The sequence below is a fragment of the Zootoca vivipara genome, chromosome 6 (assembly GCF_965207765.1).
Source record: "Zootoca vivipara chromosome 6, rZooViv2.hap1.1, whole genome shotgun sequence".
Lineage (NCBI taxonomy): Eukaryota > Metazoa > Chordata > Lepidosauria > Squamata > Lacertidae > Zootoca > Zootoca vivipara.
Genome location: NC_142589.1, coordinates 93,532,000 through 93,559,710, shown reverse-complemented (window position 1 = coordinate 93,559,710; position 27,711 = coordinate 93,532,000). Strand labels below are relative to the sequence as shown.

At 47.1% G+C, this 27,711-nt stretch overlaps 1 protein-coding gene across 1 annotated transcript; it reads right to left on the bottom strand.

Moving 5' to 3' along the window:
* Positions 1-27,711, bottom strand: YJEFN3 (YjeF N-terminal domain containing 3). The gene is made up of 6 exons (XM_035120016.3): positions 27,274-27,711; positions 20,545-20,653; positions 16,979-17,089; positions 13,122-13,235; positions 7,196-7,346; positions 1-1,441 (listed from the first exon to the last, which is right to left on the bottom strand). The coding sequence occupies exons 1-6, from the start codon at positions 27,336-27,338 to the stop codon at positions 1,242-1,244; spliced, it is 750 nt and encodes a 249-aa protein (XP_034975907.1). The 5' UTR covers positions 27,339-27,711; the 3' UTR covers positions 1-1,241.

Here is a 27,711-nt window from a genome sequence, read left to right as displayed (position 1 = left end):
GTGTGTGTGTTTTTGTTTGTGGGGCTTTTAAATTTCTTTGACTGCGACCTGTGACTTCGTTTTTGAGACTGCGTGGAACCCAGTTCAGCTGCTGATTGATTGTACATTGATCATTGCTTTCATTTTATGGATTGACAGTCTTGTTAGATGCTAAAATTCATGTCAGATTTCTGTTTCAGAAATAAACGATAAATTACAAGAACTCAGGCCAAAAGAAGATGGATTTCAAAAAAATATTCACAAGGTTTTATTGATGTGATGCGGAGTTTAAATGGGAATCAATCCCAATGTTGAAGGCAAATAAAGATAAATTTCAGTAAAAATCAGGACAAGGCCCTGTTTCGACTATTCTTCGTCAGCTGGAATATTGGGAAAGTTAAAATAAATCTTAGAATAATTCTCCTTGTAATGAAAATTCATTCAACTCTCTAAACATAAAGTTTTATCATATGTAAAGGACAGAGACTATATTTAAATGAACATAACTGGTATATCTGTGAGTAACTAACCTTACATCAAACTTACATTCTGTTAAATAAAGAGTTAAATTGCTTATAATGTACAAAGATAGCTTGTCTGTGCTTTAAATAATAAATCATCTTAAAAAAATAATAATCCTTATTTCAGGAATACATGTAACTTTCTAAAGACAAAGTTATATTACTTATAATAAACAAAGGTAGCCTGAGTTCTTGTAATTTATCGTTTATTTCTGGACTTTCGCAAGAACTCCAATTTCTACTAGATTTCTGTTTCAGGGCTTGTCTGGCACGGATTAATCCATTCTGCATTGCTTTCTAGGGGAAAGCATGCCTTGGTTTTGGAACGCTTTGGTTTTGGAACGGAATTTCCGGAACGGATTAAGTTTGAGGACCAAGGTACCACTGTATCCCTGACCTAAGAAGAGGGATTCCCTCAGTTCCGGGAGGGAATGCCTCTTCCCCCAAAGAGGCATCTCTTAATTCCTTGCGTGCAGCTGGGAGTGATTCTTCTGAGATCGGGAGCGGGCAAAATCTGTAGTCTCCCAGATTGGGCTCAAACGGCACCACGGCACCTGCCTCCCGAGCTACGGTTTGTACATTTCCAGAAGTCTAGGCGCAGAATTCGTCGGTTCTCAGGGGCGTCTACCCAACCTCTCGCCGTTTGGGAGAAGCAAATGGGGCTTTTGGGGGGACGCGATGCGGGAAAGGAACTCCGGGAACCGCTCCCCCCCCCCGGCATGGCCGCGAGCTTCCTTCTCCTTAAAGAGAAACCACGTCATCTGTGCCAGGGTACTCGGGGAAATTCAGTTCGAACTTTTTCTGCACATCGTAAGGGAGGAAGCGGCCCGCCACAAGGTGGTGCTTGCCCACAAACCGCGTGGCGCACTGTTTGGGAGCAGCCAGGGAGACGAGGACGTCGGGACTGATTCCGTCGGAGCTGCCCATCTCCACATCCCAGCCTGAAAAGAAAGGGGTTGGGGGGGGCGGACAGGGAAGAGAGAGGACAAAGATAATCAGAAGTGGCTTCCTGGATCGAACCGTCTAAAGCCCACAGAGGTCGCCCCTCTCTCCCCACCTCCCCTGTTCTCTGCCCATGGCATTAGGGGGTAGACTGCTCCTGGACATGCAGGTTCTATTGAGCCGAGGACACTGAATGTGGGATTGTTTTTTTAAAAAAAACAACAACCTCAGACTTTATTGATTTAAAAGCAACATAGACACACAAAGAATACTTAGAAAAAGAAAAAGAAAAGAAAAAACCAACATCTATTACAAATAAAAAATAAAGAAGAAAATAGAACATTATATTGTGAATACACAAAAATATTTCAGCCACCAAATTCTGACTTCCTTAGAATCATAGAATCATAGAGTTGGAAGAGACCACAAGGGCCATCCAGTCCAACCCCCTGCCAAGCAGGAAACACCATCAAAGCATTCTTGACATATGGCTGTCAAGCCTCTGCTTAAAGACCTCCAAAGAAGGAGACTCCACCACACTCCTTGGTAGCAAATTCCACTGTCGAACAGCTCTTACTGTCAGGAAGTTCTTCCTAATGTTTAGGTGGAATCTTCTTTCTTGAAGTTTGAATCCATTGCTCCGTGTCCTTGATATGGGTTCTTTGTTTCTTTAATTACTTGCCTCTATTTTTCAATAAACTTAGTCTTTATTAAATCTTATTTGTGTTCTTTATACCTTATTCAATCCTGAGATTCAGGTAGGTAGCCGTGTTGGTCTGACGCAGACGAAATAAAGTAGCACCTTAGAGACCAACTAAGTTTGTTCTGGGTATAAAGCTTTTGTGTGCATGCACACTTCTTCAGATACCCGAAAGCTTATACCCAGAACAAACTTAGTTGGTCTCTAAAGTGCTCCTGGACAATTTTTTTATTGATTTATATTTATTTCGTCAATCCCGAGAGCTATTCAAAGCATTCTGAAGTCTTAATATGCGGACACTGTTCTTTTAAATATTGTCTATAAATCTCCCATTCCCTTTTCGGGTCCTGAATGTTGTACCAAGGCCTCTGCATATTCAGTTCCGTTGCCGCAAAAACGTGACCTAACAGCCTGACATCTCAACCAATTGGGGAGGGGGGGAACCACAAAATATTTTAGACCCTCAGACGATTTAGCCTAACCTACAATTCAGTCGAACCTACGCTGCCTCTCACCCTGACCTGCCTAGAAGAATGGAACGGCAGAGGAGTTGGAAGGGACCCCGTGAGTCATCTAGACCAACCCCTGCAACACAGGATTCTCAGCGAGGATGACATCTGAAGTATAGGGAAGCTTTCAAGGCATAATGTTTTGTTAGGTTTTTATATATGTTGGAAGCCGCCCAGAGTGGCTTGGGCAGCCCTGTCCCGTGGGCGGGGTACAAATAAAATAAGAATAAGAATAATAAGAATAAGAATAATAAGAATATCAGGTTGCCTTTTGGGGGAGAGTATACCAACAAAGGTCTGTATAGCTAAAGCTATGGTTTTCCCAGTAGTGATGGATGGAAGTGAGAGCTGGACCATAAAGAAGGCTGATCGCCAAAGAATTGATGCTTTTGAACTATGGTGCTGGAGGAGACTCTTGAGCGTCCCATGGACTGCAAGAAGATCAAACCTATCCATTCTGAAGGAAATCAGCCCTGAGTGCTCCCTGGAAGGACAGATCGTGAAGCTGAGGCTCCAATACTTTGGCCACCTCATGAGAAGAGAAGACTCCCTGGAAAAGACCCTGATGTTGGGAAAGATTGATGGCACTAGGAGAAGGGGACGACAGAGGACGAGATGGTTGGACAGTGTTCTCAAAGCCACCAACATGAGTCTGACCAAACTGCGGGAGGCAGTGCAAGACAGGAGTGCCTGGCATGCTCTGGTCCATGGGGTCACAAAGAGTCGGACACGACTAAACGACTAAACAACAACAATTCTGGAAGGAGCATCTCCACCCCCATCGTCCAGCCTGGACACTGAAGTCCAGCTCCAAGGGCCTTCTGGCAGTTCCCTCCCTTCAAGAAGTGAGGTTACAGGGAACCAGGCAGAGGGCCTTCTCGGTGGTGGCGCCCGCCCTGTGGAACACCCTCCCGTCAGATGTCAAGGCAATAATTATCTACCTGACTTTTAGAAGACATCTGAAGGCAGCCCTGTTTAGGGAAGTTTTTAATGTTTGATGTTTTATTATGTTTTTTATGTAGTGTTGGAAGCCACCCAAAGTGGCTGGAGAGGTCTGGCCAGATGGGTGGGGTATAAGTAATAAATTATTATTATTATTATTATTATTATTATTATTATTATTATTATTAGCCCTGAGAAGGCGTGCTGCCTTACACAACGCAGGAAAAGCATATTCCAAACGACAGCAGGGGGACCATAGAGCATCTTCTCCGTGGCTGAATTATTATTAAGGGGATTCATTGAGGAGAGAACTGGCCAGCCCTCTCTGAGCCGCTTGCAGAAGAAAAGATGAGATGGAAATGTAATTTCCCAAAAATCTTTATGCTCCATCACGGTGCTGCTGAGGCAAAGCCACTTAAAAAGGAAGGAGGGAACGGAGAGAGAGATTCCTGAGATTCACCTCTCCTCGTTTGCTCTTCCTGATGGCAAAAGCAGAGACTCGGTCGCCGCTGTCCAGCCAGACATAAGGGGGGGGAGAGGGCTATTTGGGTTATGACATCATGTCTCGGTTGGGGGAATCTGATGTCTCCCCCTTTTGCTGGACGGGGCTTCCAAGAGCTTCTGGAGACGGCTGCTGTTTGTGCCAGGCCACTGGGGTGAAACTGGGCAGGGTGTCGGAAGGAAGGCGGGGGCATCCTTCCTTGCAAGGGGTCGGGCTCAGCTCAGGGACGCAACTAGAGAAAAAGGACAAGTGGGTCACAGAATAATTGCAGACAAGGCCAGATTTACGGTAGGTTTGATGAGGCTCTAAGCTCTTGAACGTAACGGGGCCTTTTATATGTCCAGCTGTCCTTTGTCAACCACAAATGGTCACAGTTTCTTGTGTTGAATCTATGCTATATGGTTATTTATGGACTGAATAGGTATCTCAAGCCATTTGCACATCACAGAATACGTATTTTATCCAAGTAATGGTTGAACTGAAATACAATTTAGAAGCAGTGTGTTAATAGTGAAATACTTATTAAGCTCTAACTTAAAATGATTTTTTTAAATTCATAACAAACTTAATAATGCGAACACATTGGCATTTGGCAAGAACAGAAGTTCCTTTAGAAATGCAATTTACAAAGGCCACCATCTAGTCTCGAGAAACTGGCTAGAACATGAAATAATAATAGGTGTAAATATATGATGCAAACTACTAATAATGATAAAGAGCAGAATGTAGGCACCCTATATATAGAAAGGAGCAAACCAGGGATATTTTAGGGAGCAGGCTAGAAGGCGGGGCCCAGGACTTACATCACAGGAGCCTACACACAACACAAAAAACTGTTGCTGGATGTAGGCTTTATTTTAGAAGAAGAAGAAGAAGAGTTTGGATTTGATATCCCGCTTTATCACTACCCGAAGAGTCTCAAAGCGGCTAACAATCTCCTTACCCTTCCTCCCCCACAACAAACACTCTGTGAGGTGAGTGGGGCTGAGAGACTTCAGAGAAGTGCGACTAGACCAAGGTCACCCAGCAACTGCATGTGGAGGAGCGGAGACTCGAACCCGGTTCCCCAGATTATGAGTCCACAGCTCTTAACCACTACACTACGCTGGCTCTCTTGATTTGTTTTTTATCTTATATTTTGGAAATGTACATCCAGTTTTTTCCCCTCCTTTAAATTTTCTGGGGCCCCCAAGAGAGTGGGGCCCTAAGCTAGAGCTTGTTTAGCTTACAGGTAAATCCGGCACAGATTGGAGAGCTCGAAGGGGCCCTGAGGGTCCTCTAGTCCAACCTCCTTGCAATGCACCTGGGATCGAATCCTGCAGCCCTTGGCATCATCAGCACCACGCTCTAACCAACTGGGCTATTTTCCCTCGGCTTGTTCGTTTTGGGGAAAAAGGCAAGTAAGAAGCAGGAGGATAGAGGTTTCTAAAATGATGCCTGTCGTGGAGAGTGTGGATAGAGAAAACCAGCCAGATGGGTATTATTATTATTATTATTATTATTATTATTATTATTATTATTACTGTCTCCTAACATTAGGACTCACGGACATGCAGCAAAGCTGAATGTTGGAAGATTCAAGACAGATAAATGAAAGTTCCCGCCTATCACCTTCTCTCTCCCCCCGCCCCTTGCTGGTCTCCCTGTCTCCTTTATAGAAAGCAGGGGGAAAGAGGACTGGGACAAACAATAGAATGAGTTGTCTCTGCCTGTCACTGGCTCCAGCGCCCCCTGCTGTTGAGCTCCTGAGATGCCACCAAATTGCAGCCTCTCCCCCCACCGCAGAGGCCACAGTGTCTTTGTTTGTATTTAGTCTTCTTACTTTTATTATGTATTTAGTATTTAGGGGAGGGTTGGGTTTTTTGCATTTCTATGTTGTGAGATCTAGTTACAGGTAGGTAGCTGTGTTGGTCTGACGTAGTTGAAACAAAGTAAAAAAAAATTCATTCCAGTAGCACCTTAGGTAAAGGTAAAGGGACCCCTGACCATTAAGTCCAGTCGTGGACGACTCTGGGGTTGCGGCGCTCATCTCGCTTTACTGGCCGAGGGAGCCGGCGTTTGTCAGCAGACAGCTTCCAGGTCATGTGGCCAGCATGACTAAGCCGCTTCTGGCGAACCACAGCAGCACACGGAAACGCCGTTTACCTTCCTGCCGGAGTGGTACCTATTTATCTACTTGCACTTTGACATGCTTTCGAACTGCTAGGTTGGTAGGAGCAGGGACCGAGCAATGGGAGCTCACCCTGTTACGGGGATTCGAACCACCGACCTTCTGATCGGCAAGCCCTTGGCTCTGTGGTTTAACCCACAGCGCCACCCGTGTCCTTAGAGACCAACTAAGTTTGTAAGCTAAATGGAAGTGAGAGCTGGACCATAAAGAAGGCTGATCGCCGAAGAATTGATGCTTTTGAATTATGGTGCTGGAGGAGACTCTTGAGAGTCCCATGGACTGCAAGAAGATCAAACCTCTCCATTCTTAAGGAAATCAGCCCTGAGTGCTCCCTGGAAGGACAGATCGTGAAGCTGAGGCTCCAATACTTTGGCCACCTCATGAGAAGAGAAGAATCCTTGGAAAAGACCCTGATGTTGGGAAAGATGGAGGGCACTAGGAGAAGGGGACGACAGAGGACGAGATGGTTGGACAGTGTTCTCGAAGCTACGAACAAGAGTTTGACCAAACTGTGGGAGGCAGTGCAAGACAGGAGTGCCTGGCGTGCTATGGTCCATGGGGTCACGAAGAGTCGGACACGACTAAATGACTAAACAAAACAAGTTTGTCACTGGTGTGAGCTTTCGTGTGCATGCACGCTTCTTCTGAAGAAGTGCGCATGCACACGAAAGCTCATACCAATGACAAACTTAGTTGGTCTCTAAGGTGCAACTGGAATGAATTTTTTAAATTTCGTTTCCACCCTGAGATCTGTGGGCGAAGGATGGTATACAAATATAATAATAATATTATTAACATTAACAGGGAAGGGGTTTTGTCAGTTGCATCCTAGTGGGGCTCTTTGATTCCCCTGGGGCTCCTTATTCGACAGAGACTTGTTTTTTGGGGGGGGAGAACTTAGCAGACCGCTACTCAACAGGGGAAGCATACCAGAGGGGACGTCCAGGCTGACGAGAGGGATCCGGATTTGCTTGAGGGTGGCCAGGATCGTACTGAACGGCTCTGGCAACTCGCCCGGCGTGGCTTCCACTCCGAGCAAGGCGTCGATCACGAGGTTGTAAGCGTCGCTGATCAGCTGAGTCTGCCACAGGGGAGAAGATGAGAGAGGGGGGTGTCACATCGCAACCCTGCAGTTGTGGGTTCTCCAAGTCTTATAAGGTGCACAAACAAGCTGTGGTCTATCGACCGAGGTGCATGTAAAACACGGTGCAAAAAGAAACTCAATGCTGCCCTTCTTGTTATTGCTATTACAGCGGTACCTTGGTTCTCAAACTTAACCCGTTCCGGAAGTCCTTTTCCAAAACCAAAGCGTTCCAAAACCAAGGCGCGCTTTCCCATAGAAAGTCATGCAAAACGGATTAATCCATTCCAGACTTTTAAATACAACCTCTGAAACAGCAATTGAACATGAATTTCACTATGAGAGCCAGTGTGGTGTAGTGGTTAAGAGTGGTAGACTCGTAATCTGGGGAGCCGGGTTCGAGTCTCCGCTCCTCCACATGCAGCTGCTGGGTGACCTTGGGCTAGTCACACTTCTCTGAAGTCTCTCAGCCCCACTCATCTCACAGAGTGTCTGTTGTGGGGGAGGAAGGGAAAGGAGAATGTTAGCCGCTTTGAGACTCCTTCGGGTAGTGATAAAGTGGGATATCAAATCCAAACTCTTCTTCTTCTTCTTCTATCTAACGAGACCATGGATCCATAAAAAGAAAGCAATGATCTACGTACTGTACTATAAAATAAATAAGACAGTATTGGAGATGATAAAAATGAAAATTTATCTTTTTTCTTCCCTGCACTGATGATGATAGTCGTTGTTTGGATGGGGGGCTTTTATCCATTTCCGCAGTCACATAATCAATCAATCCGTAGCTGAACTGGGTTCTACACAGTCACAAAAACAAATTAACTGGAAAAACAAAAACACAAAATAAACAGCAAAAACAAAAGTGCCAAACTTACCAGTAATCTGTTCTGGAAGTCCGTTTGACTTCCGAAATGTTTGGAAACCAAGGCGTAGCTTCTGATGGGTGCAGGTGCCCTGGAAACAATAGCCGACAGCCACAGCAGACGCTCGGCTTCCGAAAAACATTTGAGAACCGGAAACCTTCCGGGTTTTCGGCGTTTGAGAACCAAGGTACAACTGTATTACTATTATAATTTTATTTGTACCCCGCCCGACTGACTGGGTTGTCCCAGCCACTCTGGGCAGCTCCAAACATATATAAAAAGATAACAAAACATCACACATTAAACCATTTATCATATATGGATAGCTTTTTTATTTTATTTTTTTAAAAGAGCAGTGTTTTATTAATACAGTGGAAACACTGAAGGAAGTCAAATGCAATCCGTTCTGGAAGGACGTTCGACTTCCAAAACATTCGAAAACCGGGACACTTACTTCTGGGTTTCTGACATTCGGGAGCAGAGCGGTTCAAGAACTGAGGTTCCACTGTATCATTCATATTATTTATTAAAGGGAGGTAAAGGTAAAGGACCCCTGGACAGTTTAGTCCAGTCAAAGGTGACTATGGGGCTGTGGCGCTCGTCTCGCTTTCAGGCCGAGGGAGCCAGCGTTTGTCTGCAGACAACTTTCCGGGTCATGTGGCCAGCAGGTCTTAACCGCTTCTGGCACAACGGGACACCGTGACGGAAACAAGAGCGCACGGAAACACCGTTTACCTTCCCGCTGCAGCGGTACCTATTTATCTACTTGCCCTGGCGTGTTTCGAACTGCTAGGTTGGCAGGAGCTGGGACACAGCGACGGGAGCTCACCCTGTCGCGGGGATTCGAACCACTGACCTTCCGATCGGCAAGCCCAGGAGACTCAGTGGTTTAGACCACAGCGCCACCCGCAACCACCCATTATCAACACGGGAGAATGCAAATCAGTTAATTTCACAGGTTCCAAATCCGGAGATGGCGCCCACACAACTTCAGTGTGGTGTAGTGGCGAGAGTGTCGGCCTAGGACCTAGGAAAGACCAGGGTTCGAATCCCCCATGAAGCTTACTGGGTGACCATGGGGGCCTAACATCTCACCCTACTTCACAGCGTTGTTGTGGGGGTGATTTTGGGGGGGGGGTTAGGGTTCTTGAGCTCCTTGGAGGAAAAGGCTGGATATAAATTCAATAAATGGATAGAAATAAATCTGCACAAATACATTATAAAACATCAACCATTAAAAACCTTCCTAAACAGGGCTGCCTCCAGATGTCTTCTAAACATCAGGTAGTTGTTTATTTCCTTGACATCTGAAGGGAGGGCGTTCCACAGGGCGGGCGCCACCACCGAGAAGGCCCTCTGCCTGGTTCCCTGTAACCTCACTTCTCGCAGGGAGGGAACCGCCAGAAGGCCATTTGAGCTGGACACCAGTGTCCGGGCTAGACAATGGGGGTGGAGACTCTCCTTCAGGGATACTGGGCCGTTTAGGGCTTTCAAGGTCAGCACCAACACTTTGATTTGTGCTCAGAAACATACTGAGAGCCAATGTAGGTCTTGCAGGACCAATGTTATATGGTCCTGGCGGACGCTCCCAGTCACTAGTCCAGCTGCTGCATTCTGGATTAGTTGTAGTTTCTGGGTCACCTTCAAAGGTAGCCCCACGGAGAGCGCATTGCAGTAGTCCAAGCGGGAGATAACCAGAGCATGCACCACTCTGGCGAGACAGTCTGTGGTCAGGGAGGGTCTCAGCCTGTGTACCAGACAGAGTTGCCCTGGACACAGAATTGACCTGTGCCTCTATGGACAGCTGTGAGTCCAAAATGACTCCCAGGCTGCGCACCTGGTCCTTCAGGGGCACAGTTGCCCCATTCAATACCTTGCTGAGACAACTTGAATCTCCTGCCTCCGCTGTAGGGCTGCTCTCCGCGGTGCTGAACTAGTTCTGCAGTCCCTGTCCAATGTCCTGAACCTAGCTTTGCCTTAAGCTCAGTTTACGCCAGGCTTCCTCAACCTCGGCCCTCCAGCTGTTTTTGGCCTACAACTCCCATGATCCCTAGCTAGCAGGACCAGTGGTTAGGGATGATGGGAATTGTAGTCTCAAAACATCTGGAGGGCCGAGGTTGAGGAAGCCTGGGTTATGCAGACTCTCTCTATGGAAGCGCTTCCCCTCTATCCTCTTAGCTGTTCTACTCCTGGATCAGGGTCCTGAAAAGTACGTCGAGTTGGAAACTGAAGTTTACAGCATGTTATTCCTTGAAGGAGAACTACCTGATGGTCTAAATTATAGAGTCTAGGGCTTGCCGATCAGAAGGTCGTCGGTTCGAATCCCTGTAACGGGGTGAGCTCCCGTTCCTCGGTCCCTGCTCCTCCCCACCTAGCAGTTCGAAAGCACATCAAAGTGCAAGTAGATAAATAGGTACCGCTCCGGTGGGAAGGTAAACAGCGTTTCCGTGCGCTGCTCTGGTTTGCCAGAAGCGGCTTTGTCATGCTGGCCACATGACCCGGAAGCTATACGCCGGCTTCCTCGGCCAGTAAAGCGAGATGAGCGCCACAACCCCAGAGTCATCCACGACTGGACTTAATGGCCAGGGGTCCCTTTACCTTTAGGCTTGCAAAGATGTATAAGACTGAATCGGATAAGTGCTGGGGATGCAATGAGGTTGTGGGTACTTTCTATCATACGTGGTGGAGGTGTAAAAGGGTAAAAGAGTGTTGGGAAATAATTCACAATGAATTGGGGGGGAGTTTAAAAGTACTTTTAAAAAGAAAAAGAAAAAAAGAAAAACAACCACAGTCCTTTCTGTTTGGGATAATTCAGATGGAAATCCCCAGGTGTCAAAAAAAGAAGAAGGCTATTTATGTATGCCACTACTGCAGCCCGTGTTTCGTTAGCCCAAAAACGGAAAACGAGTGAGGTCCCGACTAAAGAAGAATGGCAACTTAAGCTGGCGGAATATGCGCAGCTCGCAGACTTAACATATAGAATAAAAAAAGAACAACATACATTTAAAGAGGATTGGGAAACGTTTATTGATTATATTTTTTGGGGGGGGGGATATGTACAGCTGAAAATGCCGGCAGCATTAAGACAAATCCACAGTTAATGGGATTTGTTCTCCTAGCTTGAACAGGAGGAATTAGAGGAATTAGATTTGCATCCTCTAGGATCCAAGCCCAGTACATAACCTATCCCCTAAAACCAGCTTCACTTGGTCCTCAGGGATGCCGTCACTGCACTCCTTATGGGGAGATACGGGACCAAACTGGCCACGAATCATAGAATCGTAGAGTTGGAAGAGACCACAAGGGCCATCCAGTCCAACCCCCTGCCAAGCAGGAAACACCATCAAAGCATTCTTGACAGATGCCTGTCAAGCCTCTGCTTAAAGACCTCCAAAGAAGGAGACTCCACCACACTCCTTGGTAGCAAATTCCACCGCCAAACAGCTCTTACTGTCAGGAAGTTCTTCCTAATGTTTAGGCGGAATCTTCTTTCTTGTAGTTTGAATCCATTGCTCTGTGTCCACTTCTCTGGAGCAGCAGAAAACAACCTTTCACCCTCCTCTATATGACATCCTTTTATATATTTGAACATGGCTGTCATATCACCCCTTAACCTTCTCTTCTCCAGGCTAAACATACCCAGCTCCCTAAGCCGTTCCTCATAAGGCATTGTTTCCAGGCCTTTGACCATTTTGGTTGCCCTCCTCTGGACATTTCATGAAGCGGCATGAAATGAGCATGGAAAACCTGGCACAGATGCTCATCAACGTTGCGCTCTCTTTATTTTTGCAAAACACCCAAAAAATGTCTGCAAGCAAACTTCCAATATATTTCTGGCACGCTCTCTGTGGTTCCAAGCAGTAACATTTGGTTTGATCCCTAATTTTAGCTCTCCAGAAGGACTCTTGCAATTTTGTTTTAACGCCACTTGACTCGCAGCTGGCTTCTCCCCGAGCCCAAACACCACAAGATTATAGCAAACGGATGCAGCTTCCACTGAGATTTAGCAGAAATTGCAATACCAAAGATGTTCTAAACAGAAGCTGGAAGCTTCCTTTTCTCCCTGAGGGCGAGGGTCTATGACGCTATGAGGTTAGGGAGCCCGTCCCAGGAACCAGCAAGTAACCAGGATTTGAGCCACACACATGCTCAAAAATCTTCCTCTGTAATTTGTTTCTAGGACATCAGGACCCAAAAATGTCATTAAAAAAGGCTTGGAGATTCATGTCTCTTTTAAAACATAAAACAGGATGCGATTTGCGAGGCCAACCCCCCAATATCCAAAGTGAGGACCCTGATGATGGCGGGAAAAGGGTGGAATTCGATTCAATTCATATTTAAAGGCCGATCTACCTCATTCGCACTTCCTGAAAGAACAGCAAACCAAAATATGGTGGCACCTTGGTTCTCAAACGCCTTGGTACTCAAACAACCTGGAACCCAAACACTGCAAACCCGGAAGTAAGTGTTCCAGTTTGCGAACTTTTTTCGGAAGCCGAACGTGCTCAGTTTTGAGTGTGATGCTTCCGATTTGAGTGTTACGCTGAGGTCTGTCTGTTTTTGCTTTTTATTTTGCCTTTTTGTTTTTGCGGCTCCTTTTGTTTTGTTTTTGTGACTGTGTGGATTGCTTGTGTGACTGCAGTACATTGTTTATTGCTTTCATTTTATGGATCGGTGGTCTCACTGTAAAATTCATGTTCAATTGCTGTAAAAGTCTGGAACGGGTTAATCCATTTTGCATTGCTTTCTACGGGAAAGCGCGCCTTGGTTTTGGAACGGACTTCCGGCACGGATTAAGTTTGAGAACCAAGGTACCACTGTACAATCATCTGTTGACGTCTGCCATCAAGAGGGCTTGTCGCACCAAGCGGCTCCCTTGCAAGTGAGGGACCAGAAAGCCTTTGCTCACCTCCGCTGGCAGGTAGGACAGAAACGGAATGTCCATCTTCTCACACTGCGTGGTGAAATCCCGGAAAAGAGGGTTCAAAGATCTCTTCGGATAGAAAATGGTGGGCTCGTATTCCTGCAAGGAGAAACATGAGGGGGAGACAAAAGAGGAAGGCACGAAGGGAAGTGTGAGGGATTGGAAATCAGCAACTTTGCAAAACGTTGAATAAATAAAATTTGCGGCATTCTCAGCTTGGAGAATAACTTGCCCCGGATCTGGGTGCGGCCAAGGGATGGAGCCTCCAAATCTATGATCTCACTGTCTGAGGAAATCATAGATTTCCAATCATTGCACTCCAGGCTTCCCTAACCCCAAGTCTTGCTGAAGCAACATCTCCGATTTAGGTATCTTGGTAGACCACAAACATAACATGAGTCAACAGTGCAATGCAGGGGGCGGGGAGCCAATCCTATTCTAGGTTGCATCAACAGAAGTCTAAGATCTCTCCCTCATTCTTAGCTGTGCTACACTGAGGCCTCCTCGAGAGATTCCCTCAACGGTGTCTCCGAAATTTTTTACACATCACTTGAGAAGACAGGCGAACTAATGCCAGTGTACTGGAAGAAGCAAAGACACCAGTGTCAAAGTGATGATTCTTCAACATCAACTTCGTTGGACTGGTCATGGTGTTCAGATGCCTGATTATCATCTTCCAAAGAAACTCCTCTATTCCGAACTTAAAAATGGAAAGCATAATGCTGGTGGTCAACAAAGGAGGTTTAAAGACTGTCTCAAAGCAAATCTAATACGTATATAAACACCGACAACTGGGGAACACTGGCCTGCGAGCGCTCGAGTTGGAGAACAGCCTTTCGCAAAAGTGTTATGGGCTTTGAAGACACTCGAACTCAGGACGCAAGGGAGAAACGTGCTAAGAGGAAGGCACGCTTGGCAAACCCTCACCAGGATCAACTCCCGCCCAGAAACCAATGTCCCCACTGTGGAAGGACGTGTGGGTCCGGAATTGGCCTCCACAGTCACTTACGGACTGCTAAAACCCTGTTTTGGAAGACAATCTTCCTCGGCTACGAGGGATCGCCAAGGAAGAGCGTCCAGATCAATGGAAGGAATCGTGCTTCTCTGTTCTGGAGCCCTGTGTCCAGTTCTGGGCACCCCAGTTTGAGGAGGAGATTGACAAGCTGGAAGGTGTGCAGAGGAGGGCAACGAAGATGACCAAGGGTCTGGAAACCAAGTCTTGCGAGGAATGGTTGAGGGTGCTCAGCCTGGAGAAGACAGAGATGGCCCTCTTCAAATAACTGAAGGAAGACACAGCGAGTTTGTTGAAGGAGGACTTGAACCAATGGATTCGTCTTTTAAAAAAGGAGATTTCGGCTAAGCCTTAGGGAGAACTTTCTGATGGTGAGAACTGTTTGATAGTGGAACTTTGGAAGGTGGTGGGGTGCTCCTTCTTTGGAGGTTTTTAAACTGAGGTTGGGTGACCACCTGTTGGCAATTCTTTAGCTGCAATTCCTGGATGACCCTTGGGGTCTCTTCCAACTCTACAAGTCTATGATTCTACGATGAATAACTCCATATTCAAATGGAAGCCTCGCTGAAGCAACATTTCCCTCATTGCTCTACATTCCAGCCTTCCTGAACTGGGGGACTGGACATCTAACTGATAACAGGCAGAGTTTTAAACTTGAATGAAAGTTAAGAAATAAATTTCAGGAGTAGGGTGGGGGCCACAGAAAGGGAAAGGAAATCATTTCATCCCTGAGAAATAAATTTCAGAAGTGGGATGCAGGGCAAAGGAAGGGGACTTTAAACCCTGTTTTCCCTTCTCCTTCTTTTTCCCCAGAGCGACCTGGAGCTATTTCTTAGCGAGACCAATTCAGGGCGAGAAAGAAAGTGCTTTGTACCCTAGAAACACAGTGTATTAAAAGGCTGCCAAGCCAGGCAGGACTGTTGCTTTGTGGGTTTCAAAAGCTAGGTCACGGTTTGCATGGAAAGCAGAACCATGTACTGTACTCTAAGCCTTCTTTGCAGTTTGGAAAGCTTAGAAAAACCCCGGCCAATGGTGCTAATACTTTTAGTCTTAACACAGAGCATTCTCTCTCCTACAACCTCACCCCAGCAATTCTGCACCTTTCTCTTTAAAATTTTATTTACACTTTTCGGGTTTATACATTTCATTAATTTTACAATCCTTCTAACATTTCAAAACTCGACTTCCTCCCCCCTCTTTCTGCGGTTCCTTAAAGTTATTTTTTAAAAATCTTCTGCATATCCAAATTCATTCAATGGGCTCATTTATTTAGCTACTTTAAATATATACTCTTATGAAAGTGTGAGTTATTATAATAGTCCTGACCATGTTTTTCTCTGCTTTCAATTTATCTGCAAATATTCAATAAACCATTTCTATTCTTTTTTAAAAAAATAAAAAGTTTATCTTGTTTTCTTATTCTTCGGGTGAGTGTTGCCATTTCTGCATATTAACTAAAAGAAACTTATCAAAACAAGAGGGAGGAGAATATAAATTAAAGAATTTAAGGAATTATCTGGGAAATTTAACAATATGGTTACAATATCATCATTTGAAAGAAGTACCGGTATTTAAGAAAGAAAGGATACGAGGGTTTGGGGAACAAATATCTTTTTCTTCTTCTTTGGCGATCACTCGTAGCCGAGGAAGATTGTCTTCCATAAACACGGTTTTAACAATGGGTCCATAAGTGACTGTGGAGGCCAATTCTGGACCCACACGTCCTTCCACAATGGGGACATAGGTTTCCGGGCGGGAGTTGATCCCGGTGAGGGTTTGCCAAGCGCGCCTTCCTCTTAGCACGTTTCTCCCTTGCGTCCTGAGTTCGAGTGTCTTCAAAGCCCAGGACACCTTTGGTAAAGGCTGTTCTCCAACTGGAGCGCTTGCAGGCCAGTGTTTCCCAGTTGTCTGTGTTTATACTACATTTTTAAAGATTTGCCTTTGAACCTCTTTTGTTGACCACCAGCATTATGCTTTCCATTTTTAAGTTCGGAATAGAGTAGTTGCTTTGGAAGACGATCATCACGCATCAACACAACATGACCAGTCCAATGAAGATGTTGAAGAACCATCGCTTCAACACTGGTGACCTTTGCTTCTTCCAGTACACTGGCATTAGTTCCCCTGTCTTCCCAGGTGATGTGTAAAACTTTTTGGAGACACCGTTGATGGAATCTTTTGAGAAGTTGGAGATGGCATTTATAAGTGGCCCATGTTTCACAAGCATACAGTACGGTTGGTAGTGCAATAGCTTTGTAAACAAGCTAAATTGTACATCTCTCTCTCTCTCTCTCTCTCTCTCTCTCTCTCTCTCTCTCTCTCTCTCTCTCTCTCTCTCTCTCTCTCTCTCTCTCTGTGTCTGTGTGTCTGTTCAGCTATCCTGAGCCTTTCTCCTCCATTCCAAAAATCATCTTATATAAAAAGTTAAAAGGAAGATCTTCCCCCTAGAAGCGAAACCGTTGAGTGCCCTGATCTCAAGCCAACATCAAAAAGACTTCAGAGGAGCAGGTTGGAGCTGGTCCAGAATCATATCTTCACAGTGGCCAACCAGAAGCCCTGCAGTGGGAAGCCCCAAAAAGCAGGATCCGAGCACAAGAGAAGCGCTCTCACCCTCCCCGGGGTGACCGACTGGAATTCCCAAGCAATATTGCCTCCAGCAGCGGAGACATCATAGCCCTTGCGGCTGGCCGTCATAAATACCTCTACGAATTTGTCCAACCCTCTTTTAAAAGGGGGACAGAAATGGATTCGAACAAGGAAGAGAGAGAATGCATGATGGAAACAAAGCCAAACTCTGGGGGGGGGGCAGAAGGGGGCTGCAGGTACCTACAAAGACACGCAGGTGACGGGCACATGCCAGGCCGACTGCCCCGTTCTGTTCGCAGCCGCAGACCACCAGCAACGTCGGCTGCTTTCTCGGCAGAGACCTCCGAGGGAAAACCTGCAACGAGACGCCCGGAAAATAAGGGTGCAGGACAACCGGGGGTGGGGTGCTCAGGCTAAAAACAAGAGGCGGATCCGATGGGAGACAGCCGAGGAGCAGAAGCTCAATGGCTTCCACCAGGAATGTAAGAAGGGAAGGCATCTCCCCTGGCCCTATCCTGAGATGTTTTGGGATCGAACCTGGGACCCTCTGCCCTGGGACTGAGCTGTGCTCCTTCCCTTAAGGATAAATCGAGGTTCTAGCCCTCGCGGCCTGGTTTTAAATAGGAACGTAGGGAGCTTGCCAAACCGAGTCGGACCATTGGTCTGTCTGGCTCAGGGCTGTCAACACTGAATGGCAGCGAATCTCCAGGATTTCGAACTCGCAACCCTCTCCAAGAGTCATTTCGGACTCACAGCTGTTTATGGACAAAAATAAATAAATAAAAAATCCTTCCAGTAGCACCTTAGAGACCAACTAAGTTTGTCATAGGTATGAGCTTCCGTGTGCATGCACACTTCGTCAGATACACTGAAACAGAAGTCACTAGACCCTTATGTATAGTCAGAGGGTGGGGAGGGGTATTACTCAGAAGGGTGGTGGGAATGGGTGATTGGCTGATAGGAGTGGTAAACCTGTTCATGGAGGTGCAGGTCAATTCTGTGTCCAGGGCAGCCCCGTCTGGTACGCAGGATGAGACCCTCCCTGCCCGCAGACTGTCTGGCCAGAGTGGTGCATGCTCTGGTTATCTCCCGCTTGGACTACTGCAATGCGCTTTCCGTGGGGCTACCTTGGAAGGTGACCCGGAAACTACAACTAATCCAGAATGTGGCAGCTAGACTGGGGACTGGGAGTGGCCGCTGAGACTGTATAACACCGGGGTCCACCTCCTGAGGGTCTTCTAGCGGTCCCCTCCCTGCGAGAAGTGAGGTTAGGAAACCAGGCAGAGGGCCTTCTTGGTGGTGGTGCCCGCCCTGTGGAATGCCCTCCCGTCAGACGTCAATGAAATAAACAACTACCTGACTTTTAGAAGACATCTGAAGGCAGCCCTGTTTAAGGGACATTTTTAATGTTTGGTGTTTTATCGTGTTTTTAATATCCTGTTGGAAGCTGCCCAAAGTGGCCGGGGAGGTCCGGCCAGATGGGCAAGGTATAAGTAATAAATTTCTTCTTCTTCTTCTTCTTCTTCTTCTTCTTCTTCTTCTTCTTCTTCTTCTTCTTCTTCTTCTTCTTCTTCTTCGTCTTCGTCTCCTCCTCCTCCTCCTCCTCCTCCTCCTCCTCCTCCTCCTCCTCCCATCCACGCAGTGGCTCTGAAGTTGGCATTGAGCTTCCGCATGAAAGGCGAGCTATGGCCCTCCCTTGTCCCGACGTAAAGTAAGATTCTAGTTCTAGTTCAAATAAACGATGGGTTTCTTCAGAGTCCTGAGGGCTGGCGTCTTGCTTCCTTTTTGAGCTAACCAGAAGGGCTTAGCTAAGCCAGGCTTCCTCAACCTCGGCCCTCCAGATGTTTTGAGACTACAATTCCCATCATCCCTGACCACTGGTCCTGCTAGCTAAGGATCATGGGAGTCGTAGGCCAAAAACACCTGGAGGGCTGAGGTTGAGGAAGCCGGAGCTAACCCCTTCTGGTTAGCTCCCTAGCAGAAGGTCCCAATTCAATCCCCAGTGGCTGGGAATGTCCCCTGCCTGAATGCTGCTGCCAGTCAGAGCAAACAATATTAATTGCCCCAGCCCGGTGCTGATGCAATGCAAATAGCCGATGCCAAACCAGAGGTAAAAATCTGGAATGTGGCAGAGGTAAAAAGCTGGCAGGGCCAGACTTTGAAAACCGCCCGGCATTTCCTCCGCGGCGGAGGGTCGGGGAGACGCCGAGGAGAGGCTGCGAGCGATTAAAAAGCCAGATGGAGCCGCTCCGCGTCCAAAACTAACAGGCCGAAAAGGAAGGGGGCTAAAAAAATTGCAGTGATGCTCTGGGCAACGTCAAGAGGAAACGACTCCAAGGGTGCCCGAAGGAAGTGCTGGATCAAAGAACAACAGACCTCAGGGTACTGAGGAACAGAGAGAGCTCCCAGACCACAAGGGTTGCCAACCTGGCGCCCTCCAGACCAGAAAGCTTTCGTTCCTCCTCTCTTTCAGCTGTTCATGAGAAGACCTTGTTTCTAAGGACTGGCACTGGAGTCTACCTATTTCCTCTTCCCTCAGAGCCCATTTTCCTTTGTTGTCATAATAAATAAATAAATAAATAAAATAAAATAAAATAAAATAAATATAAAATAATAATAATAATACTCTGCTCATCTGGCTGGGTTTCCCCAGCCACTCTGGGTGGCTTCCAACAAGATATTAAAAATGCAATAAAACATCAAACATTAAAAACTCCCCTAAACAGGGCTGCCTTCAGATGTCTTCTAAAAGTCAGGTAGTTGCTTATTTCCTTGACACCTGACTGGAAGACATTCCACAGGGCGGGCGCCACCACCGAGAAGGCCCTCTGCCTGGTTCCCTAATGACTGGGCCGGCCGTTACAAGAACTTCCCACTGGTACCAGAGTTTGCCTATTTCCTCCTCCCTTCGAACCCATTTTCCTTTGGCATTGTGCCTTTTTATTTTAAAAAATTGTATAAGTCTGAAGGCAGAGAGCTTCCTTATTCCCTCCTCCTCCTCCCCTGCCCATTTTCCTTTGCTGATGTGTCTTTTTCGGTTGTATAAGCCCGAGGGCAGGTAGCTTGCTTTTTTCCTCCTCCTCCCCCAGCCCGTTTTTCTTTAATGCCGTGTCTTTTCAGGTTGTATAAGCCTGAGGGCAGGGACTGCCTTGCTCAGAGCACTCTGCAAGTCTGTTGGAGAGATTTGTTGATTTTTGGGTAGAAAGTGGAATAAAATAATAATAATAATAATAATAATAATAATAATAATACAGTGGTACCTTGGTACTCAAACAACTTGGAACCCAAACACTGCAAACCAGGAAGTAAGAGTTCCAGCTTGCAAACTTTTTTCGGAAGCCAAACGTGCTCCGTTCTGAGTGTCACGCTTCCGGTTTGAGCGTTACACTGAGGTCTGTCCATTTTTGCTATTTCTTCTGCGTTTTTGTTTTCGCAGCTCTTTTTCGTTTTGTTTTCGTGACTGTGTGGAACCCAGCCCGGCTACCGGTGGATTGGCTGCGCGGTTGCAGTACATTGTTTATTGCATTCGTTTTATGGATCGACAGTCTCGTTAGATAATAAAATTCATGTCACATTGCTGTTTCAAGGGTTGTTCTTAAAAGTCTGGAGCGGATTGATCCATTTTGCACGACTTTTTATGGGAATGCGCGCCTTGGTTTTGGAAAGCTCGGTTTTGGAACGGACTTCTGGAACGGATTAAGTTTGAGAATCAAGGTGCCACTGTAAATAAATACTCAAGCAAACCAGGAAGCAGGTCTAATAATGTGGTTCTGGGGACACCAAGCATCTTACCCCGTCCTGTGGGCTTACCTTGGTTACTGCCATGGCACAAGCACGACCCCAGATTTCAATCAACTGCTGTTGTCCGAACCTAAACTCCTCCAGCAGCTCTTTATCGATAGCCAATGCCTCTGCTCTGCTGCAAGACACAGGAAAAGTTACATATTCCAAATACTGTAATCAAGCAGGGGCTCTACGACCACGAAACACAGTGCTTGGGACCTCACACTCCGAGATCCTGTTCCCCTGGAGGCCATAGAATCATAGAGTTGGAAGAGACTACAAGGGCCATCCAGTCCAGCCCCCTGCCAAGCAGGAAACCCCATCAAAGCATTCTTGACATATGCCTGTCTAGCCTCCACTTAAAGACCTCCAAAGAAGGAGACTCCACCACACTCCTTGGCAGCAAATTCCACTGCCAAACAGCTCTTACTGTCAGGAAGTTCTTCCTAATGTTTAGGTGGAATCTTCTTTCTTGTAGTTTGAATCCGTTGCTCCGTGTCCGCTTCTCTGGAGCAGCAGAAAACAACCTTTCTCCCTCCTCTATATGGCATCCTTTTATATATTTGAACATGGCTATCATATCACCCCTTAACCTTCTCTTCTCCAGGCTAAACATACCCAGCTCCCTAAGCCGTTCCTCATAAGGCATCGTTTCCAGGCCTTTGACCACTTTGGTTGCCCTCCTCTGGACACGTAGCAGGGCCGGGTTTAGGTTTGATGCGGCCCTCAGCTCCTGAAGGTAATGGGGCCCTTTATAGGTCCAGCTGTCCTTTGCCAACAACAAATTGCCGCTGTTTTTTGTTGTTGAATATATGCTATATGGCAATTTATGGACCTAATAGGTATCTTGGGGACACGGGTGGTGCTGTGGTCTAAACCACTGAGCCTAGGGCTTGCCGGTCAAAAGGTCAGCAGTTTGAGTCCCCACGACGGGGTGAGATCCCGTTTTTCGGTCCCAGCTCCTGCCAACCTAGCAGTTCGAAAGCACGTCAAAATGCAAGTAGATAAATAGGTACCGCTCCGGCGGAAAGGTAAACGGCGTTTCCGTGTGCTGCTCTGGTTCGCCAGAAGCGGCTCAGTCATGCTGGCCACATGACCCGGAAAAACTGTCTGCGGACAAACGCCGGCTCCCTCGGCCAGTAAAGCGAGATGAGTGCCACAACCCCGGAGTCGTCTGCGACTGGACCTAACGGTTAGGGGTCCCTTTACCTTTACCTTTAGTAGGTATCTCAAGCCATTTGCACATGTTGCCATGGAATCAGTCCATGCAGACAGGAACGGTGCTAGGGCTTTTTGCGCCCTAGACAAAAACATCTTCTGGCGCCCCCCGGGCGCATGCGTCATGACGCACGCACGCACACCACTGCTGCCCCTCCGTCCCCTCCATTGGCGGGAGGAGCGCAGGCCAAGGGCGGAGCTCGGTGCCCTCCCACCTGTGGAGGGGACGCTTTGAGCTCCTCAGCGGTGGCTGCAGCGAGCGAGCGGCAGCGGCATCAGCGCCCATAGCTGAAGGCTTCAGCTGTGGGTGCTGCCGCCGCTGGGGAGCTCTCGGCGTCCCCTCCATAGGCAGGAGGAGCACGAGCGCGTACCTTGGGAGGGCGGCGGTGGCGCGGGGTTTTTGCGGGGCAGGCTCGGCAGCGCCCCCTCCATTTTCGCGCCCTAGGCAATATCCTAGTCCGCCTAAATGGACGCACCGGCCCTGCATGCAGAATGTAGGCACCCTATATATAGAAAGGAGCAAACCAGGGATATTTTAGGGAGCAGACTAGCAGGCTAGCATGACTTACATGCTAGGAGCCAACACAACACAAAACGCTGTATGTAGGTTTTATTTTATTTGTTTCTTATCTTATATTTTGGAAATGTACATCCAGGTTTTTTTTTTCTTTAATTTTTTTTGGGGGGGCAAGAGAGCGGGGCCCTAAGCTGTAGCTTGCTTAGCATATATGTGAATCTGGCAGTGGAGCAGACAGGAATCTGAATGTTGCAGGAATCGAGAAAATGCTTCCCTTGTCGAGTTTGCTGGGCTCCGAGCTGCACATACTCTGGCACGAGATTGGGGGGGGGGGTCGGTGGGTTTTGACGCCAGTGGGATCGGGCCAGGATTTGAAGCTTCAGGGCAAATGATGCAGCATGGTAAACCTGCAGAACTCCCTGCCACAACAAGAGCGGGTAAGGACCTAAGAAACACCTGTTCTCACAGGGGCCTGAAATCCGGAAGCAGGACCCAAGCAGGCAGAGTATAACCTCTGTGGCTAGGAGCCTTCGAAAGCCCTCCACGAATTTGCCCAATCCTCTTTTTTAAAGTCCATCTAGGTTGGTGACGCTTCTTGCTTCCTGTGGGAGGGAGTTCTGCAGGTTAACTGCGTCCCAAATCTTCAGGCATTCAGCCACGAGTTCTAGTTCCGACGACTTGGAAGGCTTGGAAAAGAGGATCGGACGGATTCGTGTTTTCAACTGTTGAATTATTATTGCTAATCAAAGCAGCGAGGGGGGGATCGTTAAGCAAAAACGCCCTCACGCTCGTCGTTAAATGAGCCGAAGCAGAAGGAACAAACCCAGGCAGAAGGGAGGTTTGGTAGGAAGCTTTGCTCAGACCAATGGGTCCATCTGGCCCCATATCGTTTACTTTGACCGGCAGCAGCTCTCTGAGGTTTCAGGCTCAGGGGGCAGCCCCCTGCCCTGCTGCTAGGGACTGGACCTCAGGACCTTCTGCTTGCCAAGCAAGTGCTTCTCTGCTGAGCTACGGCCTGTCCGCTAAAGGCAATGCAAGATTCTAGTCCTCAAGAGGCCGGTTCAAATCGGAAGCTGCCTCGAGTCGGTCTATCCAGCTCAGCGCTGCTTGAACTGACTAGCAAGAGCTTCTCCAGGGTTTCAGACATGGAATCCCCCTCCCAATTGTTGGATTGTGGGTTGGAAGGGGGCCCCCCAAGGGCCATCTGGTCCACCCCCTGCAATGCACGGTTTTGCACTGTCCGAAATAAGCCCCCTTGCTTCTGGAAAGCAGCCGGTCACTCCTTCTCACAGGACACTGCAAGACCACCACCCCCTCCCCGAAAAAACAAAATAAATCAAGGCTTTTCAGCTTCCCGCAGCGTTTGGCTCTGTCGCCACGGCAACCGCTAAATAGAAGTCTTTTGCAAAGAGAAGCAGGAATCTTCCCACAATGCTACAATGCTTGGGCAGAGCTGGGGGGGGGCGGAGGGTAGCGGGGTTAAGGGGGGGCAATTCCAGGAAGCGTCTGCTCCCTCTCCCCTCCATCCTTCCCCCGTCTGCCCAGTCCATCCCTCGAAGCTCCATTTCCCATCATCTGGTACCCGAAGCAGAGGGTCTTCTATGAGCCGCCCCCCCCCCCCAATATCCCATCATCTGCTTTTCAACTTTTCTGCTACCCGGTTAAAGCAGAGGGTCTTCTATGAGCCCCTGAGGCAGAAGCCCAATAGAGAAGAAATAAGGACAACTGCTTTGATTTTCCCACCCCATTTTCATAAATTTGAGTCCCGTCCCCCCCAACGGGGCGTGTTATACAGGGAAAAAATATGGCATTTTGTGTATTTATACCATGATTTTATGCCGTGAACCGCCCTGAGACGTGCGGATACTGGGCAGCATATAAATTCAATCGATAATAATGAATATTTTGTGTTTTTATATTGTGATTTTATCTTGCGAACTCATAATAATAATAATAAATAAATACTTTGTGATTTTATATTGTGATTTTATTTTGCGAACTCATAATAAAAATTTTTTAAGTACTTTGTGATTTTATATTGCGATTTTATTTTGCAAACTACTACTACTACTAATTTTATTTAAAAAGAAGAAGAAGAAGAAGAAGGAGACAGAAGATCATAAAGAAAAATATTAATTAAATTTTAAAAACCATCTTCATCGATTAACGTGATCACGCACGGTGGTTTACATACCTGAGACCCAGAATGAGATCCACTATTTAACCATTGATTCAAAACCCCAAAATGATTTTTATATAATTGACTTTTTATTTCTATTCTTTGTATATCGTATTCTTGTTTTAGTGCTATGGCCGATGGCTGACGCAAATAATGATTCATTGATTCAAACAAACGCACCCGAGACCCAACATCGGCCTTGCTACATCGGCAAGGAAAAAAACGCTTTATACGAGCTGTATGTGCATTCTAACACTTCGACACGAGGTGGCGCTGCGGAGTCCCCGTTTTCACCACCCGATTTCTCATACAAAGTTTGTGACGTGTTTACAGTAAATGAAACGCTTCTTTGACGCTTCTGAATCCAGCCCTGCTGACGTCACCTTAAGGTACAAGAGTGGATGAGCGAACCCCCAAAACGTGCAAGACGAAAAAGAGATTTAACGGGCGGCAGAAATGCACGCTCGTTCTCTCCCCCCCCCCAACCCTGAGGAGGAGACAGATTTAATAGCATCGTTGGAAAGGAATATATATATATATATATATATATATATATATATATATATATATATATATATCTGCTCCCAACACCCACATCACACTCGAGAGCGTGTGTTTTATGGTTGCCATGGAGATCAGAGGCGAGCGAGCGGGTTGCTCTTTGCAAAACCCGCATTTGGAAAGAGGAAAAAAGGATCCTTTGGGGTGATCAGTGGCCCTGATCTTCGCTGCTCATATAAACTAATAATAATAATAATAGTTTATTATTTATACCCCGTCCATCTGGCTGGGTTTCCCCAGCTACTCTGGGCTCCCAACAGAATATTAAAAACATGATAAAACATCAGACATTAAAAAACTTCCCCAAACAAAAAGCTTCCCCTAACAAATGCATATACTGTACATTTCCGTGCATAAGACCAGGGTTTATATATATATATATATATATATATATATATATATATATATATATATATATATATATATTAATTTTTAAAATCATGTTAAAAATGGGGGGGATAGTGCATTTTGGGGACTGGCGGGTGAGAGATTTTCAGCACTCCCCCCCCCAAAAAAGCTCAACAACTGTGGGCAATCTCTCCCCCCCCCCCATTTTCTTAATTTTAAGTCCCTTATACACGGGGGTTTGTCATACACGGAAAAATACGGTAGAAAGAGAATTGACCCAAAGAACACGGACATAAAAACCTCACGCGTATACCAAGTTATGAAAACGCACCCCCCCCCCAATAATAGTGTTTTTCACTCTTTCAATATGTGTTTTTTTCTTTTGGGGTGGTTGTTTTAATTTTGGATATGCATTTTGTGGTTTGATGTTCTGGTTTCATTCTGAGACCTGCAGGGTCCAGGGGCAGTATATGAATTCAATGAATAATCATAACCACCCGCCCCTCTAATTTCCTCCTCTTCCTCCTCCCCCTGGATACCATATTGTCTTATGTTGAACGTAACCGGGGGGGACAGTACAATCTGAAAAGACAGAGTGAGAGAAGCGCACGTTCTTTTGCCATTCGTGAGAGTAAAATTCTAATGGATTTTAAAAAAAAATAAAAATAAAAAAGGAAGGAGGTCAGGTTGATGGTGAAGCAAAAAAATCCAGGCGCACCGGAAAGCAGCTTATGGGGCTGTGTGTGGGGAAAGTGCATTGGTTGTAAGGAGAGGCTGCAGGATCAGGCCCATCTGACCACGAACCCCCAAGGAGAAACAGACCACGAGAGCAGCTCCCCCCACTTGGGACCCCCAGCGACTGAGATTCAGAAGCATCGCTGCCTCCACAGCCGTGGATCGCTGTGTCACCCACAAATTTGCCTAATCCTCATCTAAGGCCATACTGTAAGCGGGTGGACATTTAGTCTGACCCCCCTGGCATAATGCAAAATGTCTCATATGGGCAGTGCTTTTTTCCCCCTTTAAAAAATATGTTTAAGGGTACTCTCGTGTTCCTACTCATATTGAAATACTGTCCCTCAATGAGGCCGAAATTGAGATCCACAAAATGTTTAGGGTATGCGTACCCCCACGTCCCCACCCAGAAAAATACAGGTATCGAACGCACAACCTTTCCGTTACTGGCACCCTGTTCTAACCAGTGGAGCTACCCAGTCCTTAAGTCAGCCTTCCCCAAGGTGGCGCCCTCTAGTTGTCCGGACACTGAGGTCCAGCTCCGAGGGCTTTCTGGCGGTTCCCTCGCTGTGAGAAGCCGAGTTACAGGGAACCAGGCAGAGGGCCTTCTCGGTGGTGGCGCCCGCCCTGTGGAATGCCCTCCCGTCAGATGTCAAAGAGAAAAACATCTACCAGACTTTTAGAAGACACCCAGAGCCCTGTTTAGGGAAGCTTTTAATGTTTAACAGACTATTGTATTTTAATATTTTGTTGGAAGCCGCCCAGAGTGGCTGCGGAAACCCAGCCAGATGGGCAGGGTATAAAAAAACTCCAAAGTCTGGCTCGTGCCTAAGTTGAGCTCCGCGCTGGGTCATTTTTGGCCAGGTTGCCGTCATCATCTGCCCACCCCCTGGGTCCGTTGGCATTGAAGTACACCTGGCTCCGTCACAGACCCTGCCTGTCCCACCCAACCCCCGTTTGAGAAAACAAGCCCCTCCTTGCTTTGGCCCACACCTGCATCGACCCATTGCCCAGCCTGCAACTACCGAGGCCGCGTCTTAACGTCGCCTGGTGCAACGACTCTGCGGGGCTGCGGGTTTGCATTGCAGGCAGAATCGCAACAGGTGCAGCCTCCTGACAGGTGCGCAAAGAGCTTCGTCGGGGGGCAAGGGTGGCAAAAAAGGGCAGGGGGCTTTTTCCTGAAAGGTGGCCAACTTACCTTAAGTACCGGAGGGGCTGGATCTCCTCTTTGCTGTGGGACGAGTTGCAAATGGGCTTCTCCATCGTCTGGGTGGAAAGAAGCTTCTCTCTCCTGCCCCCCCTCTTTGCTCCCAGCAAAGAAGAAAGAAAAACAGCGACACCCTTTCCTTGTGTGTGTCCCCCCCCCCTTCTCTTTTTTTCTTCCGCGGTTTAGAAAAGATAGCAGAAGGGGAAGACCAAGAGGCACTAAGCGTGGGCACTGTAGCAACTGATTGGCTGTTCCTTCCTGGAGGAATAAAAGAAAAATCCCCCCTCCCCCGATCCCCCATTGGAAAAACAGGGGGGTGGGGGGAGAGAAGGTTGGTGGTTAACCCTTGCGGAAACAACACCCCCCCCCCAAAGATGGCTAGCATCACAGCAGTTGCCTGCGGGTTTCACGATGGACAGATCTATCCGT

Bases quoted from the DNA above. Each gene is read 5' to 3' on its own strand.
- YJEFN3 (XM_035120016.3), bottom strand. From the start codon at position 27,338: ATGGAGAAGCCCATTTGCAACTCGTCCCACAGCAAAGAGGAGATCCAG. The intron at 17,090-20,544 runs GTAAGCCCACAG...GTCTCGTTGCAG, and splicing joins GTGCCATGGCAGTAACCAAG to GTTTTCCCTCGGAGGTCTCT. The intron at 1,442-7,195 runs GTATGCTTCCCC...CTTTCTTTTCAG, and splicing joins CAGCCTGGACGTCCCCTCTG to GCTGGGATGTGGAGATGGGC.